Source organism: Salmo salar, chromosome ssa01 (assembly GCF_905237065.1).
Source record: "Salmo salar chromosome ssa01, Ssal_v3.1, whole genome shotgun sequence".
In the NCBI taxonomy this organism is placed as follows: domain Eukaryota; kingdom Metazoa; phylum Chordata; class Actinopteri; order Salmoniformes; family Salmonidae; genus Salmo; species Salmo salar.
Genome location: NC_059442.1, coordinates 134254802 through 134282003, shown reverse-complemented (window position 1 = coordinate 134282003; position 27202 = coordinate 134254802). Strand labels below are relative to the sequence as shown.

General features: G+C 42.9%; 1 protein-coding gene across 13 annotated transcripts in view; it reads right to left on the bottom strand.

Moving 5' to 3' along the window:
• LOC106564592 (lysine-specific demethylase 2B) overlaps positions 1–27202 on the bottom strand; it is a 49879-nt gene that overhangs the window by 5791 nt on the left and 16886 nt on the right. For 7 of the 13 annotated variants that reach the window (XM_014130741.2, XM_014130805.2, XM_014130812.2 and 4 more), the window contains 8 exons: positions 25127–25253; positions 24401–24822; positions 24204–24290; positions 2611–2874; positions 2354–2497; positions 2027–2113; positions 1524–1871; positions 192–1264 (listed from right to left, as the gene is read on the bottom strand). In XM_014130741.2, coding sequence (XP_013986216.2) covers positions 192–1264; positions 1524–1871; positions 2027–2113; positions 2354–2497; positions 2611–2874; positions 24204–24290; positions 24401–24822; positions 25127–25253 — 2552 coding nt within the window. The remainder of the gene's footprint in view (positions 1–191; positions 1265–1523; positions 1872–2026; positions 2114–2353; positions 2498–2610; positions 2875–24203; positions 24291–24400; positions 24823–25126; positions 25254–27202) is intronic. The other 6 variants (XM_014130788.2, XM_014130802.2, XM_014130754.2 and 3 more) reach the window with 5 other exon arrangements.

Here is a 27202-nt window from a genome sequence, read left to right as displayed (position 1 = left end):
TGTGGAACGACTACACCGAGGTGAGAGCTCTAGGCTAGCCATCAGCCTTACGGCTTAGCGTTCATACTGTAGTTCCAATGAACAAGGTCCATTATGAGAAGCACAACCCGCTACTTCACAAGACTGACTGGTTTAACTTGGTATCAGACCCCTTGCTCTGTCTGATAGCCACAGCACATCTGAAAACTCACCATCTGTTCCAGGTCTTGCAGACGCGCATGCAGACACAAAGGTCTCTGTGTGCGAGGTGCCCGAACACGGCCATCCACACCTCCCTGTGCATCATGTGGGTCTGTCCGTCTTCCAGGGGCAGTCTGTCTGGCGGGGGGCTGATGGGAGGCGGTCGGATCACGTGACGCTCCATCTGGACACACTTGGGTGGTGAGCGGCAGGGAGGGGGGCGTGGGCAAATGGGTGTGATCGGAGGGCTGCGGTTCCACCCCAGGGGCGAGATCTGGCGGGGCGTCCCGTTTAATTCCCGCCCCCTGGGGTGAAGCCAGTCTCCGAGGTCACTGGTGCAGTTGTTGAGTGGCCGCTTGGGCTTAGGCTCCTCCCCGTCGCTCTCAGGCTCTGTCTTCATTGGCCTGTGGTTCTGATTGACTAAGCGGTCCTCGGTCTTCAATGGCCGGCGGTTGTGATTGGATAGGCCATCCTCAGTCTTAATTGGCCTGCGGTTATGATTGGCAGGGGAGTCCTCTGTTTTTAGTGGTCTGCGGTTCGGATTGGTCGAAGAGTCCTCAGTTTTCAAGGGTCGACGGCTGTTATTGGCTGGGCTGTCCTCCCTCTTCAGTGGTCTGCGGTTCTGATTGGCCAGGCAGTCCTCGGTCTTCTGAATCTCCAGATTGAGCTCTTTGCTCAGCTCCTTGCTCAGCTCTTTGTTGGGGAGGCGGCGGCGCTTGCGTGCCTTCAGCTGGCCAGGTGTCTTCTCTGGGGCATCGCACCCTTCACTGCTGGGCCCTGCCCGGGGAGAGCTGGAGCAGGACTGGTCACTCTCTCTGGCTGTAGACGTCCGTAGCAGTGGACTCAGCATAGTCTTTACTGTACCGTCTTTACTGTCCGCTACACCACCATCTTTCTCCTCCTCCTCATCTCCATCCTCTTCCCCCTCTTCTCTTTTCCCTTTAGTTGCAACCCTGTCCCCTGTGCATCTGTCCTGCTCTTCATCTTCATGGTCTTTGTGTTCTTCGTCCTCATCTACTTGCTCTTGCTTGATGGTCTTTAACAGCTTGGGGATCAAAAGGTCATCAGATTTTGGGGGCTTCTTCTGTTAAGGAACATAGGGAGCAGATCAGTTACTCTGACATGCATTTCTTACAATCCACTTTACAGTTTGAAGTGGCCTTATACATATAATCTTCTACATTTTTCTCCAAGTAGTGTTTCACAAGGGGTTGAAGGGGTTTACAATTCTCAAATGACAAGGGTTACTGTTTGGCAATTGAATCTTGACAAAATAAACTTAAGGCCTTCATTATAAACGTAATTATCCATGATCAGTCTGATCAGTCTGTTGGATAAATTACCTTTTTCTTGACAACAGGAGGCTCGTCCTCATCTTTGATGTCGAACAGCATCCTCTTCTTCCTCAGAGGGTTGTCCTCAGGCCTGGGTCGGGGCAGCCCGCCCAGAGACAGCATGGGAGAACGTTTCTTCAGAGGAGGCGATTCCTCTGCTTTCGTTTTGGGGGTGTCATCACGCTCCGCCTTCCTCTTCACTGTGGTCATGGTCTCCGTGGTCCCAGTGGGTGATGTTGGCAGACTGGGCGGGTCGGGCTCTTCCTTGATGTCACGGTTCAATCGTGAGTCCTTCAGCAGCGACCCGGGAAGGTTGGACGCGTACTTGAACCCTGGTCCTCTTTTTTGCTTGACGGCCAAAAGGTGAGAAACAAGAGAAGACTACTTTATATCTTTTGCCTATTTGTTTCCGGACACTTTTAATTCTAAAGTATTTTTACAATACATTTGATGTCTTGAACAGAGGCTGGATATTCCGAACATTCCGGTTCCACACCCACATAGATGCTTACTTTCCCTGTCTTCCCTGAATGGTTGCATTTTGGACACTCCCAGCAGTTTGGCAACTCGTCATTTACAACTCCACCGGAATCTTTCACCTGAACAATAGAGCACAAGTACTGAGTGGGTGAAGGTGATAGAAAGCACAAGTAAAAGTGAGACAGTAAGAAGCAAAGCTATCATATATCATTTGCAGCATAGAAGTCCTCTATAGGATGAAGGGCAACCATAAACAAATACACTGCAGTAACGTAAGTGCTCACACTGAATCGATCGATCACGTACAGAGAGATATGAGGCTCAGTGACAGCATCCACACACTGTATTGAGCCGTTTACCTTGAGGCAGAGAGGATGGACTATCTCATTGCAGATGGAGCACTCCATGAGCATGCGGTTAAACTTGTCCTCCTCTTCCTCCACTGTGTCCTCCTTCCCTGCCTCTCCACACACCAGACACACCGCTGTGTGGGGCAGGACAGGCTGGAGACCACAAACATCATATTAGAAACTCACTCTAAAACGTCCACACCTTGCAGGATAGTTTTAGTTTGACCATTTAAAACATATCACAATGAAAAGCCAAACAGACTTACTGTAGTTAAGATTAGTCGGAGACCTACCGCTATACACTGCCTCATGATGCAGGACTGTTTCATGCGACCTGGCCCTCCAAACTTCTTCATGTCTTTACAGAAGTGGCATTCTCCACACTCTGTCCGCAGGCACGCCTCGCACTTCCGACAACGCGTCCTCCTCCTCCGGGCGCCAGACGTGCTCCGGCTGGCCGACAGCTTGACCGCAGCCGCAGGAGACGAGGCCGCCATTTTGGGTTTGGGTCTGTTGGGAGGCCGCTGCTGCTGAAAGTAGAAGTCGAGGGAGAGGTGTCTTTATAGCCCAACACTAAAAAGGTACAGAGACAGATGGATCAGGTCTACGGTGTGCTGCAGTGTCTGTAATATTGACCCCCTGAATTGGCAGCTGATTAGGGAAACCAGGTGAATTGGCTCATCTAATCAATGCTAACGGCTGACCAATTAAGTGCTGAGTCATAAGCAGCAGAGCCTTTATTATGACCGGTTGTACTCAGTTGTCTGGTCTAACTATCTACTTCCACTTTCTATGGAAAACACAGGACAGGGAAGAAGCCATCATCTGACCGCACTCAAGTGAGAACATGACATTTTTCGAACTCAAATCATCTGCACTCAAACGTCTTAAAAGCTTGGTTTGAATGTGCTTCTGTTTACCTAGCAACATTTTGCCAGCAGCATAACACCCTGCATCTCACTGCTGGCTTGCCTCTGAAGTTAAGCAGGGTTGGTCCTGGTCGGTCCCTGGATGGGAGACCAGATGCTGCAGGAAGTGGTATTGGAGGGCCAGTAGGTAAAGAAATATATTTTAAATGACCAATGCCGCAGGGCAGTGATTGGGGACATTGCCCTGTGTAGGTTGCAGTCTTTCGGATGGGAGGTTAAGCGGGTGTCCTGACTCTGTGGTCACTAAAGATCCCATGGCACTTATTGTAATAGTAGGGGGTGTTAATCCCGGTGTCCTGGCTAAATTTCAAATCTGGCCCTCATACCATCACGGTCAACTAATCATCCCCAGCTTCCAATTGGCTCTTTCACCCCCCTCCTGTCCCCTGTAACTATTTCCCAGGTTGTTGCTTTAAATGATAACGTGTTCTCAGTCAACTTACCTGGTAAAATAAAATAAAAAAACGGTATGCCATAACATGGACCACTTTAACAAAGTGTTATATAACAGGGAGAGGGCATAAATTTAAATTAAATTGAAGGCAGTGAGAGATGAGAAGGGGGACTGCTTTGATGTAAAGCACTTTCCATTATTGAGTTTATGTTCTCCTGTTATTCCTGGCTGAGCCAACACTGAGACAATACTGTACATGCTGCTCATAAAAATGTGCGCACACACACACACACACACACACACACACACACACGTTATATAGATGTACTGTACGCAAACAAGAACACACAGGCTATGCCAGGCCAGAAGATATTAGCTACTGAGGGTACTTGTGATCTCATCTATATAGGCAGACTACTGGAGGTTGTTCCTACATCAAAAATATGCTGCACTCATAACCACCCTTTACTCATAGTATAGATCACAGGGACATACTATACTTGTACTGTACCAAATGGCACATACTGATGTATGGTTATGGCAAGACCAATACCCACTTTAAGAGGGCTGTACACAAGAAGAAACTTGTTTCCACAGCAACCCACAGAAGAACACGTGTTTCACCCATCAGACTATTCTCAAATTGAATCTGGTCTCTATCTCAGTGCATTCTGAAAGTATATATACCGCTAGACTTTCCACATTGTGTTACATTACAGCCTTATTCTAAAATTGATTACATTTTTTTTTCCCTTCTCATCAAGTTACATACAATACCCCCTAATGCCAAAGCAAAAATAGTTAAAACATTTTTGCTAATGTATTCAACATAAAAAAAACTGAAATATCACATTTACGTAAGTATTCAGACCCTTTACCTTATGGAAGCACCTTTGGCAGCAATTACAGCCTCGAGTCTTCTTGGGTATGCCGCTACAGTACAAGCTTGGCACACCTGTATTTGCAGACTTTCTCCCAATCTTCTCTGCAGATCCTCTCAAGCTCTGTCAGGTTGGATGGGTAGCATCACTGCACAGCTATTTTCAGGTCTCTCCAGAGATGTTCGATTGGGTTCTGGCTGGGCCACTCAAGGACATTCAGAGACTTGTCCCGAAGCCACTCCTGCGTTGTCTTGGCTGTGTGCTTAGGGTCGTTGTCCTGTTGGAAGATGAACCTTCGACGCAGTCTGAGGTCCTGAGCGCTCTGGAGCAGGTTTTCATCAAGGATCTCGCTGTACTTTGCTCCATTAATCTTTCCCTCAATCCTGACTAGTCTCCCAGTCCCTGCCACTGAAAACATACCCACAGCATGATGCTGCCATTCTCATGGTCTGAGAGTCCTTTAGTCATGTGCCTTTTACTGAGGAGTGGCTTCCGTCTGGCCTGATTGGTGGAGTGCTGCAGAGATGGTTGCCCTTCTGGAAGGTTCTCCCATCTCCACAGAGGAACTCTGGAGCTCTGTCAGAGTGGCCATCGGGTTCTTGGTCACCTCCGTGACCAAGGCCCTAATCCCCCGATTGCACAGTTTTACTGAGGAGTGGCTTCCGTCTGGCCTGATTGGTGGAGTGCTGCAGAGATGGTTACCCTTCTGGAAGGTTCTCCCATCTCCACAGAGGAACTCTGGAGCTCTGTCAGAGTGGCCATCGGGTTCTTGGTCACCTCCGTGACCAAGGCCCTAATCCCCCGATTGCACAGTCTAGGAAGAGTCTTGGTTGTTCCAAACTTCTTCCATTTAAAAATGATGGAGGCCACTATGTTCTTGGGAACCTTCAATGCTGCAGAAATCTTTTGGTACCCTTCCTCAGACCTGTGCCTCGACACAATCCTGTCGCGGAGCTCTACGGACAACTCCTTCGACCTCATGGCTTGGTTTTTGCTCTGACATGTGTTGTCAACTGTGGGACCTTAATAGACAGGTGTGTCTCTTTCCAAATCAAGTTAAATCAATTGAATTTACCACAGGTGGACTCCAATCAAGTTGTAGAAACATCTCAAGGATGATCAATGGAAACAGGATGCACCAGAGCTCAATTTCGACTCTCATAGCAAAGGGTCTGAATACTTATTTAAATAAGGTATTTCTGTTTATTGATAAATTGCAAACATTTCTAAAAACCTGTTTTCCCTTTGTCATTATCGGGTATTGTGTGTAGATTGATGAGGATTTTTTTTATTTAATCCATTTTAGAGTAAGGCTGTAACGTAATTTATTTATTTTTAAGTTAAGGGGTCTGAATACTTTCCGAATGCACTGTATAGCCTATTAATATACAGTATCAGTCAAAAGTTTGGACACACCTACACATTCATGTTTTAATTTTAATTTTTTACATTGTAGAATAATAGTGAAGACATCAAAACTATGAAATAAACATGGAATCATGTAATAACCAAAGTGTTAAAACAAATCAAAATATATTTTATATATATGAGATTCTTCAAAGTAGCCACCCTTTGCCTTGACAGCTTTGTACACTCTTGGCATTCTCTCAAACAAATTCACCTAGAATGCTTTTCCAACAGTCTTGAAGGAGTTCCCACATATGCTGAACACTTGTTGCCTGCTTTTCCTTCACTCTGCAGTCCAACTCATCCCAAACTATCTCAATTGGGTTGAGGTCGGGTGATTGTAGGTCATCTGATGCAGCACTCCATCACTCTCCTTCTTGGTCAAATAGCCCTTACACAGCCTGGAGGTGTGTTTGTGGTCATTGTCCTGTTGAAAAACAAATTATAGTCCTGCTAAGCGTAAACTAGATGGGATGGCGTATTGCTGCAGAATGTGGTGGTAGCCATGCTGGTTAAGTGTGCCTTGAATTCTAAATGAATCAGTGACAGTGTCACCAGAAAAAGCACCCCCACACCATTACACCTACTCCTCCATGCTTCACAGTGGGAGCCTCACATGCGGAGATCCTTCGTTCACCTACCCTGAGTCTCACAAAGACAGCAGTTGGAATTTTAAAAAACACATTTGGACTTAACAGAACAAAGAACAGATTTCCACCGGTCTAATGTACATTGCTCATGTTTCTTGGCCCAAGCAAGTCTCTTCTTATTATTGGTGTCCTGTAGTACTGGTTTCTTTGCAGCAATTCGACCATGAAGGCCTGATTCACGCAGTATCCTCTGAACAGTTGATGTTGAGATGTTTCTGTTACTTTATCTCTGGAATGCATTTATTTGGGCTGCAATTTCTGAGGCTGGTAACTCTAATGAACTTATGCTCTGCATCAGAGTTAACTCTGGGTCTTCCTTTCCTGTGGTGGTCCTCATGAGAGTCAGTTTCATCATAGCGCTTGATGGTTTTTGTGACTGCACTTGAAGAAACTTTCAAAGTTCTTGAAATGTTCCGGATTGACTGACCTTCATGTCTTAAAGTAATGATGGACTGTCATTTCTCTTTGCTCATTTGAGCTGCTTTTGCCATAATATGGACTTGGTCTTTTACCAAATAGGGCTATATTGTGTATACCAATCCTACCTTGTCACTGACTGCGTCAAATGCATTAAGGAGGAAAGAAATTCTACAAATTAACTTTTAACAACCTGTTAATTGAAATGCATTCCAGGTGACTACATCATGAAGCTGCTTGAGTTCATGCCAAGAGAGTGCAAAGCTGTCATCAAGGCAAAGGGTGGCAACTTTGAAGAATCTCAAATATAAAATATATGGTTACTTTAGTTTTGATGTCTTCACTATTATTCTACAATGTAGCAAATAGTAAAAAATAAAGAAAAACCCTTGAATGAGTAGGTGTGTCCAAACTTTTGACTGGTACTGTATGTGTGGAATTATTTTTGATTGATAATGGCCCACAAAAAATATATAAAAATCTGTAGCCTGCACTCGAATTGCGAATGTAGGTTACGTGCGGTTACGTTTTTAATATGCAAGTATAGGTGGCAAGTCCATAAGGTGAGGGGAAACTAAGCTTTCCCTAAAGTAAATACAATTAAATTGCCAAAATTAAATAGCTGAATTAGCCTACTCCTGTCCATAAATGAATAAAATCATTCAAAACAGGGTACTATAGTCATGATTTGGCCACAGAGGATCATTATATATTTTTTTTTAAATGTAGTTGTGTATTGTTTAAAATCGCATTGCCTACAGTTGTAAGGAAAGGATTATTGTTGTGTTGCGACTGTCTGAAAAGTAGGCTAGAGGCCAAACCAGGCATATTTAAAAAATGTAAAATATAAACCGCAGGAAAACAGTTTGGAATGCAAATGGTTATTGCTGTGAAGAAAGAAGACTAAGAGGTCTTTTAGTTATCAAAATTATCAACTTAATTGAGCCAATAGTGGAGGCAATATCCCTGGTGAGTGCACACTGCACATATTCACTATTTATCAATGTTGGGTCAGTGCTACTTAAAAGTTTGTTTTTGGACAATCATTTCTTCCTCCAGCAGGAAGAAGAAACATATCTGATATAGCCCGGGCCTACTCTACACGCTCAGCCATGCATTGAACGGTCTTTTTTGCAAACAGTGATTGAGTTACATTATTAGCCTAAATTATGACTATCCAATCTACTCATCACATTGCAAAATAGTAGGCTATCTTACACAAGTCTGCAAATGCGATGATACATGGAATGGAATGCTTCATTATAAAAGGTGCATTTATGGTGAAAATTTGCTTCCCCCAAACTTAAAACTCATGCACCGCGCCTATGTATGACTGGTAGGCTACACCGGTTGGAATGCAGATTAACGTGCTTCATTTTAAGAATGTAGCACTAAATATAGCAGCACAAGAAAGCTGGGATCCTCTTTTGAATGGTGGCCAGTCAGAAATCTGTTTTCACATTCACATATGGGATCCTCTTTTTAATAGAGGCCATCAAAACGCTTTTCTCACGTAATTGCATAGCCTATAGAAATGGGATGGGATAACATGAAGTGGCCTTCCCTGTAGCTCAGTTGGTAGAGCATGGTGTTTGCAACACCAGGGTTGTGGGTTCGATTCCCACGGGGGGCCAGCACAGAAAAAATAAATAAAAATGTATGAAATGTATGCATTCACTACTGTAAGTCGCTCTGGATAAGAGCGTCTGCTAAATGACTAAAATGTAAAATGTAAATGTAAAATGAAGTGTTTGATTAGATTTTCGATTGCATTTGCATTGATGTCAGAGTGATTTGAGGGACAATAGAGTGCAGAGTACCAGGCCATTAGCAAGTTTGGTAGGCTACTAATGACCGTCAACGGCATCAGAGAGCAGTTTTGGCGAAGCCTAGTTACCGTGACTAAGCGGTCACGTGGAATTTGACTGCGGTCATGACTCGTGAATGCTGGTGTGGCGGTAATACGGTCAACGTAACAGCCCTACCCGAGACACCTTTGCAATTTCTGTCCATACGTAATACATGGTGAAACACTCAAATTGATCGTGTTCTTTGTTAAAATGTGTTGTGTCTGACTATTCATGAATGTGAAGACTGTTGTATTATCAAATACATTTTCTGTATAACTATTATTATGTGATTAAACTAATCATGTAAACTTTAATTAACTAGGAGGTCGAGGCACCACGGGAACATTTTTATGGAGTCTCTCTTTCCCGAATCGACTCTTCAGATATTTTCATATCTTATCGATTAGTCTTCTATTAATGTATCATTATTACCTGAGTTCTCATTACTGAACGTCGCAAACCCTTGGATATCTGCACGAACCCTAGCCTAAATGATGAATCAGCAATATACAAATTGGATTAATTATTTACTTACTAACTAAATAATCACAGAAATACATAAACAAACAGTTGATATTGGTTACTAACACAATGCATTGATAAGTCTCTAGTGGGCTAAACCGGCATGGTAGACAATGGAAAGGGGTGGGGACAGATAAAAGCGCGGGAAAGACAAAATGGATTCACTACATACAGTTGATAATTATATTAATTGAAATGCTAATCCTTTGCACATGAACGGCCGCTCATTCGAGAAAATTTGTATGTATATATTTACATCCATATGTCGTTATCTTCTCTGTTGGAATCGCCGGTCTGTCTGCTGGAGAGTCAGTTCATCAGAGAGTCTCTGATTAACTTCTTACATCTAGATGTGCCGCTAGCGGAACGCCTCGCCAATATCCAATGATAGAGCGTGGCGCGAATTACAAACACCTCAGAAATCCCAAAACTTCAATTTTTCAAACATATGACTATTTTACACCATTTTAAAGACAAGACTCTCCTTTATCTAACCACATTGTCCGATTTCAAAAAGGCTTTACAGCGAAAGCAAAACATTAGATTATGTCAGGAGAGTACCCAGCCAGAAATAATCACACACCCATTTTTCAAGCTAGCATATAATGTCACAAAAACCAAAACCACAGCTAAATGCAGCACTAACCTTTGATGATCTTCATCAGATGACACTCCTAGGACATTATTTTATACAATACATGCATGTTTTGTTCAATCAAGTTCATATTTATATCAAAAACCAGCTTTTTACATTAGCATGTGACGTTCAGAACAAGCATACCCACCAAAAACTTCCGGTGAATTTACTAAATTACTCACGATAAACGTTCACAAGAAACATAAATTATTTTGAGAATTATAGATACAGAACTCCTTTATGCAATCGCGGTGTCCGATTTTAAAATAGCTTTTCGGTGAAAGCACATTTTGCAATATTCTGAGTAGATAGCCCGGCCATCATGGCTAGCTATTTTGACACCCACCAAGTTTGGCACTCACCAAACTCAAATTTACTATAAGAAAAATTTGATTACCTTTGCTGTTCTTCGTCAGAATGCACTCCCAGGACTTCTACTTCAACACCCAATGTTGTTTTGGTTCCAAATAATCCATAGTTATATCCAAATAGCTGCGTTTTGTTCTTGCGTTCAAGACACTATCCGAAGGGTGACGCGCCGGCGCGTATCGTGACAAAAAATGTCAAAATATTCTATTACCGTACTTCGAAGCATGTCAAATGCTGTTTAAAATCAATTTTTATGCGGTTTTTCTCGTAAAATAGCGATAATATTCCGACCGGGAGACTGAAAATAGAAAATGGAGTCTTCACATGCACGCGTGCGCCCGTGTCATTGTTCTCAGAACGACCACTTTCCAAAAGCCCTACTGTTTTTCGCCCATGGACTGCAGAGTCATCATTCCCCGTTCTGGCGCCTTCTGAGAGCCTATGGGAGCCTTAGAAAATGTCACGTTACAGCAGAGATCCTCTATTTTCCATAAAGAGGCTATAGAAGGCCAAGAAATGGTCAGAGAGGGCTCTTCCTGCATGGAAGCTTCTCAGGTTTTGGCCTGCCATATGAGTTCTGTTATACTCACAGACACCATTCAAACAGTTTTAGAAACTTTAGGGTGTTTTCTATCCAAATAAAATAATTATATGCATATTCTAGTTTCTGGGCAGGAGTAATAACCAGATTAAAATCGGGTATGTTTTTTATCCGGCTGTGAAAATACTGCCCCCTATCCTAAACAGGTTAACTTCCCCAGAAGTCACAATGTCTTCGTAGTTGTCGCTTTCTCAGCGGCTCTGGATAGTGTCTGTTGTAATGGATACGTCAGGCGTACAGATGGTCGTTGCATAGAATAGATGCTTACGCGGTTGTACTAGACTTAATTTCCAGCTGCAGACTAGTAATTCTACGCCTAGGATTTGCTCTTATTCTGTAGTGATCGACAGTCTCAGAGTTCAACCATTTCCAGCCGTGTAGCCAACGCTACACACTGTATGGTCTCCGGGGCCTATAGAGTTGTAGTTCTTAACCATTTCACATGTAGGGTCAGCCACATGTTTTCTAGTCTGATGGCCTATAGAGTTGTAGTTCTTAACCATTTCACATGTAGCGTCAGCTGCATGTTTTCTAGTCTTGGAAATTCAACCATTTGCAACCTTAGCTTACACCGTGGTTTGCGTGGTCTGGTGTGAATTGCGTCACGGGGCTTTTATACTTGGGTAGAAAAGGGCCATCTTGGCATGTTTGTGCCCACCTGGGCGTGGCTACTGACTGTGCATAAGTTACCATAAAACAACCAATTCTTATTTAGAAGACTAAATCACATTGTTATCTTTCCAAAAGTATTCTTATTCATCTTATACAACCTTCAGATGTAAACCTGACAGCTGGGAAATGTACACATTAAGAGATATAGTTGTGTGTTTCCTGTTCTTCATCAGATAACCAAATGAAACACACTCGACATGACTGTCCATTAACTGTCTACGGACCATTCCCACATTCTCAAAAATATCAATATTGTTTGATTCTCCCATTTTGGTGATTAGGACTTTCTAAAGAGAAGCTCTTTGTTCTCCATAGACTCTCTCCCTCAATTCTGCATGGCAGTTTCTACCAGGTATTTATGACCGTTGTAAAACATGATGTGTGAGAAAGGGGGGAGGGGAGCCACAATATACACACAAAAGGCCACGTAGTGAAAAATGTATATGCATGAAACATACATTATGGAAAACATGCCTCAAACTCAGTAATAGTTAGTAGAATAATAGGCGGCAAGAATTTGGCACTGTCAACATTTAAGTATTTGAAACTCAAACAATTTCACAACTGCCTTTTCTATAATCCTGGAGACTATCATTCTCCATAGCATAGTCTATATACCAATGCATCAAACATGATGTATGCCCACAATGGAATTAGGCAGCTGCTGACATTTGATAACTCAACTGGATTAGAAATCAAACTCTGGTCATCTTATTGCAGAGCACAGTGTAAACATTTCTCCCTGCTGTATTTAGAGAAGATTGTATGGCAAGGTAAGCTATACGTGTAGCATATGCACTGCTGCCAGACCCTGAGCTCACCTGTCAATTGTTGGTTTGTTTATAGCGATATGGCTGAATTTTGTTTTGTCTAAGTCCAAGTGCATCGCAAGTTTGAAAGTGGATTGTACGTGGCATGTGTGACCCTCTTAATCTCAATTGCTGTGATATGAAAAAAACGTTACAATCACTACCGGAGGTTGTATGTACAGTGGTTCGTCCTTTAAAAGTTGCAGCGTACTGCGGTACAGCTTGCATGGTGCCGCAGAATTCTATGGCACGTTATTTCAGTGCCAACTACTGGTACCATTAATGCTAATTAGTGATAGTTTGACCACCAGAGGGCATCTTTGAGAAGCATTTGACAGCCTTCAATAGTGGCTGTACTAGAGAATTTAAAACCTTTTTTGTAAGAACATAGTATATGGTACTGATTTAAAGAAGTTTTTCTTCATTAATATGATTCATATTATGGTGTTTCTATTCCGAAAAGAATTATAATAAACTTGGGGTTTCCATTAGGATGGAACGGAAAATATGGCGCTGTACAATGTGACGGTCGGGAGTAGGCTACAGTACTGGGCAACTTAGCTAAAGAATCTCCGTGTTGTGCGGGCACGCGGGAGACCGGGGTTCAATTCCCCGACCGGGAGGAAGGAGTAGGCTGTCCTTATAAATAAGAATTTGTTCTTAACTGACTTGTCTATTTAAATGAAGGTTACACTAAGAGCATAACATTTCTACACCCTAATTGTAATCTAACCAATACTCAAATGGAGATTCAGTGAAAATAAAAATCTCATTGATTTATGAAGACCAGTCCTCATGCTTGTCTCACAGCAGAATGAAACAGTGCTAAAATAGTTGCAGGCTAATGCTTCAAATCCTATTGCTTCTAACTTCAATATGCTCTTTAAATAAATAAGACCTACACCTACAGTAGGGCTACGGTATATCAAAAAATATGAAATGACTCTCCGCCAATAATTACATATAGATGATTGGAGGATATTTCTGTAATTCAGTGATATTTATTCCCATAGTAATTTGTTATGGATCCATAACTAAATAAACATCGGCATTTTGAAAGAGTATTTTTTATAATTCATTTTATTAGCGAAAGCATAAAGATGCCATTATTAGTTATATTGTTTTAGTTTGAACGTGCAGACTGGCACTAAGAACAGCGAGAATGTTTCCCTAGTCAGTGCCATTATTAGCGCAATGCCCCTTAAAGTGTTGCTCTGTGCTACCCAGTGTGGCGGGGTGGAGGTCCACCCCCCCCTTCCCCATGGGCTTAGGTCTGTCTTCTGTGGCCCATCCCGTGCCCCCTGCCCTTGTGCCTTAAACCTCATGCGCTTTCAGTGGATACAGCTGGAGAACTGCAAGGCAATCCCATGTTGCTCCACTCCCATGAACAATATGACCAATAGATATTGTCCTGCTAACAACAGGGTTAATCATATATCTGTGAGAATATCCAATGGGCTTTTATATAATTCTAAATTAATAATAATCACTTTGTTTAAAAAATAACATTATTTTGGAGGCCATGGGGTGAGAGATTGTTACTAATTTGTAAATAAAGCCAGTTCGTTATTTAGAATTATTTATTTATGTTTTTACAGGGAGAGAAACCAAAAACCTACAGTCATCTCATTGGTCTCCCGGTCGAGGCCAGCACAGGTATTGAACCAGCATCTGTAACAACACTGCTATGCAGTGTCTTAGACCACTGCGCCACTCAGGCACTGTACAATGTGATCGGTCAGGAGTGGCCTACAGTACTACAGTAAGAGCAAAATAATCCTAACAAAATAAAATAATAAAAACCTCAGTATAACAACAGTTTTAGTAAGTAATACTGAAGTCATGCACAATTAGCCGTTTCGATTTAGGTTTATGGTCACCCATTCATTGTCAGTTAGAGACAAAGCAGGACCCAAAAGCATAATCGGTGCTCTAACTCTCCTTTGCGCTGGTCTGGAGCCATGAAGTGGTGACGCAGGGTACAGTACTAAACAACAAATTACCTCTAAATCCCGCAGCATAATCACAAAACTTTTAGTGGAGCAACCACTATAGTCAGTGAGTAAATCAACTATTCCTGTGAGTTCCTGCTCCCTTTACGAGATAAAGCTCGAAAGCAGCCTTGCCTTGTCAAAAAGTAAAGAAGAAGAAGCAGCGGCGAGGCTCATGAGGTGGTATTATTAGCAACAGACTACGGAGGCAGGGAAGCCATCACCCGCTCCCCGGTGATCACCCTGTCAAACGTGCAGTCACTAAATAATAACCTGGATGAGTTAGAGGCTAAATCCTTCAGGAGAAGATATCTAAAATCAGCTTTATAGAAACGTGGCTCAAGCAGGACAATATTGATGTGAACATAGATGGATACAATGTTATTAGAACAGATCGAGACAAAACAACACATAAATCAATAGCCCGGGGGACTATGTATCTTTGTAGATAATACAAACCACATTTTATTGGGCACATACACATGGTTAGCAGATGTTAATGCGAGTGTAGCTAAATGCTTGTCCGAGCAGTGTAATGTCATTGAACAATTGTTTACCAGAGACTGAGATTCTCGTTGTATCATTCAGGCCATTCTATCTACCCCGCGAGTTTGGACAGGTTACCATTACTCTGGTCTATGTGCCTGGACTTAACAATAAGGAAGCTGTTGCCAGGACCACAGACTGTTTCAATGCTGCTCTTTCACCATCGGCTGACCTGACTGTGCTTGAGGATTTTAATACGCTCTCCCTCTCCGCACACCTCCCCAGTCTGCAACAGTACGTCACCTGTTTAACTCGCTCAACTACATTGTTATGCCAATGTAGATGACGCATAGGAGGCAGTGTGCAGCGCACCCGAGATACAGGCAGCAGGTGAAACACGAAAAACCTGTAGAGAAATCCATTCAGGTATAGACAGAAGGGGGCAGGGAGGAGCTCAAGGACTGCTTTGACGTCACAGAATGGGAGGTGTTCTTTGATTCGTGCAAGGATCCCCATGAGTTGACAGACAGCATCACATCATACATCCAGTTTTGTGAGTATACCGTCATTAACACAAAAACTGTTAAGGTGTCTAATGACTTGAACATGTGCCTCAATGAAAGGAAGTTTGCTTTCCTGAAAGGAGATGCTGAAAAAGTGAAAAATGAATTCAGGTCAAAAATCCTAAACATTCAAAAACAGATATGTATCTTATTTCAGTCTTTGGGGGCTAGCTAGATCATCCTCTTTATCACAGTTTTCACGTGAGCGTGTGTTTACATCCTACATAGAAGCAGGCCATTGGCTGCCTTCATCACAAGGGGTATGTACAGGAGTTCTGATTGGGTCCAAGTTTAGCAGTTCAGCAAATTTACCTGAGCAAACAGTGTTGAAATATACTTTTTACGAGAAAATGTGCAAGAATTGAAGGTGCCAACAAATGTTATAGTCATCAGAAGAATGTTTTACTGTCATACACAAAGAAATCAGTTCAGTAACCAACCCAGTTACCACAGAGAAAACACAATCAATCAGCGATTTTATCAGCACACATAAAGGAACAGCAGGGTCTGAGGATAGATCCTTGCCTTGTTCTAGACTCCTCAAACAAGTGGACACTAAGCAGAGTGTCCAGGCTGGGGTGATCAGAGATCCAGGAAACAGCCAGAGAGGATTATTTTGGATATTGGGGGAAAATCAGTGGTGGAATCCGAGGGACTCTGTTAGGACTACAGACTGGGGGTCTGACTGATCCAAGGAACTGCTAAAACTAAACAAAGCATGGACATATACAGTACAGTGCTCCATGACCTGTCCTGTGTCACCGGTCACCTCCTTGGCAAACACCATTTAAACAGAAAAGTATGTGGACACCCCTATTTCAGCCACACCCGTTGCTGACAGATGTATAAAAATCAAGCACGCTGACATGCAATCTCCATAGACAAACATTGGCAGTAGAATGGACTGAAGAGCTCAGTGACTTTCAACGTGGCACCGTCATACGATGCCAGCTTTCCAACAAGTCAGTTTGTCAGCCCTGCTATAGCTGTCCCAATACTGTAAGTACTGTTATTGTGAGGTGGAAATGTCTTGGAGAAACAACATCTCAGCCGCGAAGTGGTAGGCCACACAAGCTCACAGAACAGGACGGTTGAGTGCTGAAGCACGTAAAAATTGTCTGTCCTCGGTTGCAAAACTTACTCCCGAGTTCCAAACTGCCTCTGGAAGAAACATCAGCACAAGAACTGTTCATCGGGAGCTTCATGAAATGGGTTTCCATGGCCCAGCAGTCGCACACAAGCCTAAGATCACAAGGTGCCATGCCAAGCGTCGGCTGGAGTGGTGTAAAGCTCGCCGCCATTGGAGTCTGGAGCAGTGGGAAAACACGTTCTCTGGAGTGATGAATCACGATTCACCATCTGGGTTTGGCCGATGCCAGGAGAATACTACCTGCCCCAATGTACAGTTCCAACTGTAAAGTTTGGTGGAGGAGGAATAATGGTCTGGGGCTGTTTTTCACAGTTCGGGCTAGGCCCCTTAGTTTCAGTGAAGGGAAATCTTAACTCTACAGCATACAATGACATTTTAGATGATTCTGTGCTTCCAACTTTGTGGCAACAGTTTGGGGAAATCCCTTTCCTGTTTCAGCATGACAATGCCCCCGTGCACAAAGCGAGGTCGGTGTTGAAGAACTTGACTGGCCTGCACAGAGCCCTGAACTCAACCCCATCGAACACCTTTGGGGTGAATTGGAACGCAGGCTGCAAACCGGGTTTAATCGCCCAACATCAGTGCCCGACCTCACTAATGCTCGTGGCTGAATGGAAGCAAGTCCCCGCATAAGTGTTCAAACATCTAGTAGAAAGCTCAGAAGAGTGGAGTCTGTTATAGCAGCAAAGGGTGGGACCAACTCCCTATTAATGCTCAAGTTAACCTTAAAATGTAGCTCTATCGCTGTCAGATCATACCTCAGGCCAGGAAGCCAAAGGACCACAGACCTTACACGAGAAAATATTTCAGACAGCCCTCCACACTGTCTCCATAATCACCTTGGTCTCCCACCATGTCTGGATGCAACACCCCTTGAAGGGATAAACGCACAATGTGATTCCTGTAGAGCAGTGACAGAAGGGGTTAGATCTCCCTCGACATAGAGGAAGAAAGTCTCAGTTACCATAGTCACGGTCCCAGGAAGCTAGGATCCCTTTCAGTGACAGATGATCCTCATCATATTCCAATGGAGATTGTATAGGGAGCATGCCATCTCCTTGCAAGGACATGCAATGACATCAGAAGTGTAGCCTCTCCATCTCATCAGCAACAAAGCCTTTAATGCCTAGTAGTTTGACAACAGGCTTGTTATCTGTAAACTATGTAATGCATTCCCAGACCACAGACGTATCTTATGTAAGGTATGAAGATGAGCGTTACTAAGCAGGCTTATTCCTTAGCTCAGCAAAGCTGAGGTTCAGCAGAGGAGTAGAAGCAGATGCCACAGCATAATAATCTACTGCACTACAGCTAAGCACAGGAGAACCTACTCAATGTGCATTGGCCATACCCACGCACTCACAGTCATACAGTACAAACAGACGCCTGGATCTTAGATAAAATACAGCTGGAAAACCTCAAGAGGAAACGCGAGCGAGGATTAATAGATGCAGAGCTCTCGGAACCTGAGGCGCTGTGATCGCCCAGGGGTACAGTCAGAAAAAGATGAATCGTTATCACGTCACCATATTTATTTTAGGCTACTTCATGAATATTCATGTCAACGGGGATCAAAAAGGCTTGTTGCCAACTGCTGTCCAATCATTGACTACACTGACACTTTTATTGTAATCTTCTGGGGGATTTACAAGCCTATGAAACTTGCTCTTGATACAACAAAAACTCAAAAAGGACAAGGAATTCACTAGTGACTGACTGAACAACTTCTTGTAATTTATCTCAAATCAATCTATCCATATCTCATAGCACTGTAAAAACATCTGCAAGCAGACCCTTGAAATGGTGATGTGTTTTCATCTGACATTGAACATCTGCAAACTTGCAAATCCCTGTCGAACAGGAACACCACATACAAACTGGTTGTGTTAATATCTACAGCAATTACGGGGGGGGATATCTTCCGCCATCTCATCTGTGGAAGGATGGAAAAGAATTCAACTGTATCCAATGATATCACAACCCAGTCTGTGTATAATTGGAAGGGGGTGTGGAATGCAGTCAGGGATATGACTGTGTGGCTGAAGAGCCTATACACAAACACAATACCTCACTCACTGTTTACATGCACAATTTGCAGGCTGTGCCAAACCCAATTCATACGATACACATGAACTTCATTTTCTCTTATTACCATACACAATCGCAGGCACAGTAAATCTATTAAAATGCATCTGATTTATTCTTCCCTGTTCATACATGCTTACACAAGCTCATACGAACCATTTAAATATTAATCTCTAATCTGCATCTTTCTGTCTGATCACACACACACGACATTCTTGTTGTTTATCTCGTTTTTCTTCCCTGTTCTGGAACAACCAGTAGCTGCCCTGAGGACTAACACTGCTGTCTGAACACTCAGTGCCTTCTTCCTGCACTTACCAGGTACACACACGCACACAACCTGTCAATGAAAAGTACAGGGGAGAAAAGAAACGAGAGAAAGGAGAAACCAGCATCTCTTTAGTTGGCTCCAGTTCCACACAACATCTACCAATGCTCAGCTCAATTCACCGTGCCTCACACACATACACATTCCTCTCCTTTACTTTGTCCCGAGGGGCTGGGTTCAGTGCGCTAACCTACCTGCTCAGCCTCTGAGTCGTAATCCTCATCGTCAGCGCTCAGCGACATGGCCATGGCCGGTTTTCATACCCCGACCAGCTCACAGCAAACTGACATGGCTGAAGGCAGCCCCAGCCTAAAGCCTCCTCCTCCTACTTCTGTCTACCCCACGGCCCTCCCTCCTGCTCCACAATAACCAGCAAAGGCAAGGCACACAGCACCGCACCACAGAGCAGGCTAGCTCATGAGTAAGGAAAAGCTAGATCTGGGAGGGAGTACAGGAAGACAGTGCAGCCAATTGGAAGAACATATGCAGATAATGTATTTGAATATGTGCAAGGGAGCCCCACTTCTTCCAGTCAGGAGAGAGAACGCAAAAACAATTGGGGGATATTCATGAGCAGGATCACTGGGAAGGAAAACCAGACCAGTCCAGCCAATAGAGAGACAGATGGGGTTTAATCACCGAAGGTGCACACAGAATCACCGGCTGGCATTTAAAGGGACCGACGGACAGGAGGAGCAGTAGACCACAGATTTCTATTCTCAAAATTCTAGCACAATGCAGAGATCTGCTATTGTGTCTCAATCGCACTGCTCTGTGAGTGATTGATCTAGTCTGTTGCTTTCCTGCCTGCCCGCTGTATCAGTGGATCTGGATTTGATGGCTCTGCTATGGCATCTACTATATTTCCAGTAGCTTGGAACTTAACATGCAATACAGGAAGTTAGAGAAGATCAAAGGGCTCCACACAGACCATGTTCTATTATACTGCCATTCCTTCCCCATTCTGTCTTAACACAGCAGTGGAAATGTGTTATTTGGTATTTTATTAGGATCCATTAAAAAACCTTTCTTGGGCCACATGACATAATACAGAACAGCTCAAGGACAGAACTACATGAATATATTTCTTTTTTACAAAAGGCACAGATGCAGTGACACAATTTAGCATTTTTGGACCTGCAACAAAAGGATAAATCAGACTTTTTGTCAAGCTGGTCAGTATGCCTAGGTCATCCATAATGTACAGTTATGAATATAACTAATGTTCCCTAAAGGAGGGAATAAGGTACAACATACCATGAAGATTCTATTCACCTGAATCAAGCTGAAATCACACACAGCCTTCCTGGCTATAATACCAGGGCTTGCATCCATTTTCTCAATTCAGTACCGCTCTTCAGCGAGCCCAAAACCCCTGACGGCGTGGGGCCAAACATGTTATATACCTTGTTCCCTCTTTCAGGGAACAGTAATTATAATCATAACTGTACGTTACCTTTCAGTCGGTGACTCTGTATAACACACACAATCACGTCATACTATGGACACAGTCCAAGTCATGCATCCTAAGAGCATGTCAAGTTTTTTCAATTCAAGTAAAAATAATTGTTTTTTTGAAATCTACACATGCAATGACTTGTTCAACTACAAATCGTAACCTTGGGACTACAAGGTTGACATTGTCAAATGAGTTAGTTACATATAACAGAGCTTCAGATGGTTCTTCATACAGTATATCTGTGAAGTTCTATCTGCATAAACCCATCTGAACTGGGCGCTATAAGTTTCCATCTGCAATGCAATCACAAGCCTGAACAAATACTGACAGACTAATCATAACACATCTGCCATCTAAGTAAGGTCTAGGGTAGTCTAGCCAGCAATAATGGCACACAAGCAAAAAAGCAACCGTCAGAAAACTTCAGTTAAATGATATCACATCATTGTTCAGTGATGAGTATCTTTCATTTTCATTGTGAAACCACATGCCCTTCAGCACGGTCGGAGGTTCAAACCCAACTAGTTAGCCTTTTTGAACTTCCTCTCACCACTGGCCATCTTACTCAAGCAAGGAAGCACTGGCTACACAAGAAGAGCAGAAAAGTAGTTAGCTTTTAGCAAACACAAAAGCCATACCAAGGCCCCAGGCCCAAAACTTGCAACATCTAGGGGGACGAATACTCTCTCCCCACTAACAGACACCTTATTCGGAAGCGAATCTCGTAGCCTTCACGTGCTTTAAAAGTTTGCAAATTGCGTGACACGTTCTTCCTTCAGGCGACCTGAAGAGCGAAGAATTAAGGAAATGGATGCGCCATCCATTGGCCCGTTGGGCGTGATTTCAGTTTGCTTCAGGTGAGCAGGATTGATAGACCGCTGCGCCACTTCTAAGGCACTGCATCTCAGTGCAATAGGTGTCACTACAGTCCCTGGTTCGAATCCATGCTGTATCACATCCGGCCGTGATTGTCACATATGGCGGAGCACAATTGGCCCAGCGTCGTCCGGGTTTGTAAATAAGAATTTGTTCTTAACTGACTAGCCTAGTTAAATAAAGGTGAATTTTTTTTTATCAAAAAATAGTTGACTCCCCATAGTATGTTATACTGAGTGACCGACTGAGAGAAAACAATTTATCATTTAGCGCAAAGCTCTTGCTTGGTAAACAAGAACACTTCATAACAGTGTTAATTATCCAACAAACACTGATGAGGACACCCAGCTGTGACATGAAGATGAAGAGCAACAAATACAGAATCTCATTGTCTTCCTCGTTAGGCAACCCTGCAGCTCGCTAAGTCAAAATTATGGAAATAAGTATAGCCTCTGCTCTAGGGAAGGAGACAATGAAGTGAGAGAGTGACACACATACACAAGCACCAGAAATAGGGGAGAGGGGTAAGTTGAGCCATTTTTTACATTCAGCATCACTCCATCAAAGAAATATAGTATTCTTTCTAACAAAGATATCTGCATATGTTTCAGGATGTTGTGTATCCCTGGAAATAATCAGAATTCATGTCAACATTAGTTTTGAAAACATAGCTTGTCCTAAAAAATGGTCTCTTGGCACAACTTACCCTGGGTAAATTTGCCACTTTCAAATTTCTGTACTGAATGAAATATTACTAGGGATGCACGATATATCGGTGAACATATCGGAATCGGACGATATTAGCTAAAAATGCCAAAATCTGTCCCGATGTCAAAGCTGACGTGCATACCTATAGAAGGCAGGTACATGACATAATGACGCCACGTAAAATGTTGCGCTACACCTGCAACACAGCATTCCTAACCTAGCACACAATGTCAGCTGTGTGGATCGAGCAGTTATTTGAAAGAGTAAGAACATTTCAGTGAGACAACTCAAAGGCGAAATCCATTAAAGCCAAGATAATGGAATTCATTGCCCTTGACAATCAACCGTTCTCTGTCGTGGGTGATGTTGGCTTTCGCCGACTGGTCGAGCACCGGTACACACTACCAAGTGTGCTATTTTTCAGATGTTGCCCTACCGAAGTTGCACAGTAATAGCTACACTGCTATTAGCTTCACGACATACATACATACATAAATACATACATACATACATAACACCGTTTGGGTCTATGCGTGTCAAAATAGATACAGTAGCACTGTCAAAGCTGTACAAAAAAGTCTGCAAACAACCAAACACCGGCCACAAATGATGTGTTTACAATACCGCGTTGGTAATAAAGCATAATCTTTCAACCGCAACTTCTGGGGTAGCTAGCTTTAGCTTTGTACCTAGCTAGCACCAATACAACCAGCCTGAAAACAATGACCAGTAGAAACGGCAGTCATTTTCATTATTATTAGCAATGATTTAGGAATCCTTGTGAGTGTATTAGCTAGGTTGCCACTTGAAATTGAACTTCAGTTCATGAAAATAAATAGCTAGCCAGCTACTTAACCCTGTTGCCCAAAGCTAACGTTATAAGCAGCCGGATAGCATCATCTGGCTAGTGAGGCTCGAGCGGACTTTTGTTTTGATGGCTAACCGCAAAGTCCACTATTGTGGCAAATCCTTATTGTGGCTAGCTTCACATTAATGGTGGTCGGACCCATCTATGTGAAGCTAGCCACAATACGGATTTGCCACAATAGTGGACCTTGCGGACAGCCTTCAAAATAAAAGTATGGCATTGTACTATTTGTATTCATTTACATCACTGTTAATGACATACTTTTATTTTGAAGGCTAAACGCAAAGTCCACTATTGTGGCAAATCCTTATTCTGGTTAGCTTCACATAGATGGGTCCAACCACTATTAATCAAATAAGAACTGTCTTATAAAATATGGTTATTTTAGATGATGACACCTAGCTATATATAGCTAGTGTGTGTGTAATCTTTATTTAACTAGGTAAGTCGGTTAAGAACAAATTGTTATTTAGAATGACGGCCTACCCCGGCCAAACCCGGACGACGCTTGGCTAATTGTGCACCGCCCTATGGGACTACCAATCACGGCCGGATGGGATACAGCCTGGATTCGAACCAGGGTCTCTAGTGAAGCCTCGTGCACTGAGATGCAGTGCCTTCGACCGCTTGGTCCATGTGTGTGTTAACTCTAACTGTACTACAATGCTTAAAAGGCCACAAAAATGTTAAATATCGGTTTAGTTTTTTTGGGGGCAAGGAAAATGTTGGATATCGGTATCGGCCAAAAATTTTATATCGGTGCATCACTAAATATTTCCACTACCTTTCCAAAACCATCTTTATTTCCCAAACACAATTCCATACAATCACAATGTCTTTTAATAATTGTAAGTATATTTTAACAGCGCTTAACACCTAACAAACACTTTGTACTTTAATATAGGCCAGGCCTTGCTGTTACCTCATATCCCAGCGATAATGCCTTGCATTATACCTGAGAAGAAAATTCAAATTTGCTCAACTTGCCATTGGCTCAACTTAACCCGAGGCAAAAAAAAGGATGCGCTTTCATGCTAGGTTTAGGACCTCATATTGAAGCTTAGTGAGACCCTAGGACACCCCACTCTCCCCTAGGACATGCTCCCTACTTCACTGGTTCAAGACAGAGAGAATGAGGATGGGCAGGATATCAGATGAAAAATGAAAAATGAATAACAATACTGAGGAAACAAACATGCATTCTCACCTTGGCAGACTTCTTGGGCCAGAACACCACAGGTACTCCAGTGGCAGCCATTTTGGGATCATCGTCTTCATGTTCCTTCAAGACAACCTGGGGAAAGGGTAGAAGAGTAAAGTATGTTCCTGTGTTTTGTAATGGTTCATCCAGATATATACACAAGACAAAAAATGCATGAGAACTAAGCAGGATGAGGCACATACCTTCATGTCCTCCAGCAGGGCCTGGGGGTCCTTGATGCCATCTGGAACACCCTTCTTATTTTCAGGGAGGGCTTCCAGTTTCTCCACAAGGGCCTTGAGGCCCTTCAGTTCAAACTCAGTCAGATGAGTCCATTTACTCTGAGACTCTGAGACTGGCGAGCCAAAGGGGGTTTTGGGGAACTCTGGAGGCTGGGTGGAGGTGGGGATGCAGCTGTCCTCAGAATCATTGGACAAGGCAGCTTTGAGGTGCCGAAGGCCGCTGGATTTACCCTTCCTGTTATCAGGAGAGCAGGGATCATCAAATGCTGACCTGTCACCCTGTTCATCTCGTCCCTGTTGCGTCTCGCAGGAGTCCTCCTCGTCCATGTCCTGACTCCGGGAGTCAGAGGAGGGGCTCTCTGTGCTCAGCTTAGTTTCCAAGTCTGAGGAAGACAAGGATGAGAGATGACGAGTGGACCAATCTGCTGTGCTCCATGTGTAACCATTCCGGTCAGATTATAATTACAGTCAGTTTCATCATGCTATCATTTATGTGAGAAGGCAAACTAACTGATTAAACAGATTAGTTATATCATTGGCTCTTTCCAAAGCATTACCCACTTGTGAGTGGTAATTACAACAAGAGTGCAAGGCAAGGCTCCGCATAAGAGTTCTCGGGATAGAACCAGTATTCATAGACACACTCTGGGTATTGGTTTAATAGCGGCATTAGCTGGGCTCACTCACCGATTAGCAGAGGCTCTCTGCGGAACTCCAGAGTGAGATGGGAGCGCTTGGTCAGGCAGTGCACGTACCTCTCCAGGACATACCAGCACATCTCATGGTAGAATGGGTAGCGGAACTTGGAATTAACCTGAAACGAGTTTGGAGAAACTTTCACAATCTGAGAGACCAAAAAGCTTAAAAAAAGACAATGGGGGTTTCATTACCATGTTTAACCTACTACCATTTTTTTTAAATGATTAACAAGAGTTGATACCTCATCTTTACTGTGAGTCTAGTGACGCATTAACTGTGTTAATACCCAGACAGTTGATCTACTGTGACTGTCAAGTGTTGTAAAAAAATAAAAAAAAAATATATACATTTAGACAGTAGTGATATTTTCAGGGGCTGGGTATTTTATGAAAATGAGAACTAGTTAAAAAATCCAACTTAATAACAACATGGATAAAAGACAAAGGTTAAAGGTTATGAACAGTAAAAATCATGTTTTTCATGAAATTGGATGATATTTTAAGGAAACCAGATCAAAGTATGACCCAAGTATGAAAACTGACTTGCTTGTACATTGATTGAAAGTTTGATCATAAAGTTACTGGTCCCCTCCCCCTTGTCAACCACTTGGATTCATTGTAAAGGGGACAAGGTGACTTCACCTTAACTCTCATTTTAATACAGCATGATATTCTCTTACTAATTTAAATAAGTACCGTCTTGTAACCAACATCGGAGAAGAAGTGTTTGCAGCGGCGCGTAGTTTATATAGCTACTCTTCTGGTGCCAAAAATGTGACTGTAGGGTGTCAGCAAATATAATAAAAAAAGTGTACCCTATTCCTCTATGGCAAAGATACTTATATGTTTCCCCTTTCATCTGTGTCTGGTATTAGCTAGTTACTGGCTAGCTAGGTCTTCAGCCAGCATGGAACAAATGGGGGGGGTCCTAAACTAAGATGCAGCTGTCAACACATCGGTAAGTGCTGCTGTGAACCACATCACAAGATACATACAAACCTAGAGATGTTATGAAAAATGTTATATAATTGATGCAATTTCAATGCTGTTTGAGTTGCTTTGTGTATCACCAAATTTGCTTGAGATGATTTTACTGCGACACTGCATCCAAGTTGCTTTTGACATAGGTGTTTCAATGACTGGTCAGTCAAGGCGAGCTCCTGAATATAAGCACCCCGCCCACTCAGCCAGTCTTTTCAAACTTCCCAGTAGTTAGCCATTTGAGAAAAAGTACTTTTCAAAATGACTGTTCAGGACCTTTAAGTTAAGTGACACAAATGTAACACACTGGCAAGCCAGAGGCTCTTCTGTAGCCCAAGCTCTTCCATTCATTCACTTATCCAGACAGAGCTTGCCCTCTCATAGACACAGCAGCATGATCTGATTCCCACTCTCCTCTTAGAAACACAGCTATATTTATCTCCCAAAGACAATTTCACACAGATCAACACTTGTCAAAGTGATGATCCTTTCCTTTCTTTAGCTACATTTCTATCTCGAGGTGTAAAAATAGAGCGAGCACAACGTGCCGAGCCCTGGGGAGCATATGAAACTGTCGCCGTTGTTACGCTCATGCCTCTTTTCCAGCAGAAACAAAAATAGTACTGTACTTCCTGCAAAGCTGACTCTTCCTACAATCTATCCATCATTTCTGAGAAAGCCACATTTAGCCACGTATCCATATAAATCGCAAAGCCTGCAGGACTTGCATCCATATCATTACAATAACTACTCTGATCATATTATTGTAAAGAATATCCGAATAAGAAGAGTGAAATCTGTCTAGGAATCCCTCTATATAGGTCATACGGTACAAACAAACACATACACACAAAACCAATCTTACACAATATCTGATCACCATAAGAAGCCCTTGGGAGTTTGTGTGAAAAGAAGAGATAAACAAATAGGCCTACAGGCTTGACCCTCTTTCCTAGAAGTCCGTCTCTGGCTGCTAATATGAAACAAGCGCCATGATTAATTTCAGCCTTTGTAAAGCTGTATTCTGATTCAACATGCACTCCTGTCACAGACTCCATTTCTACATGAATATGGATGGCATTTT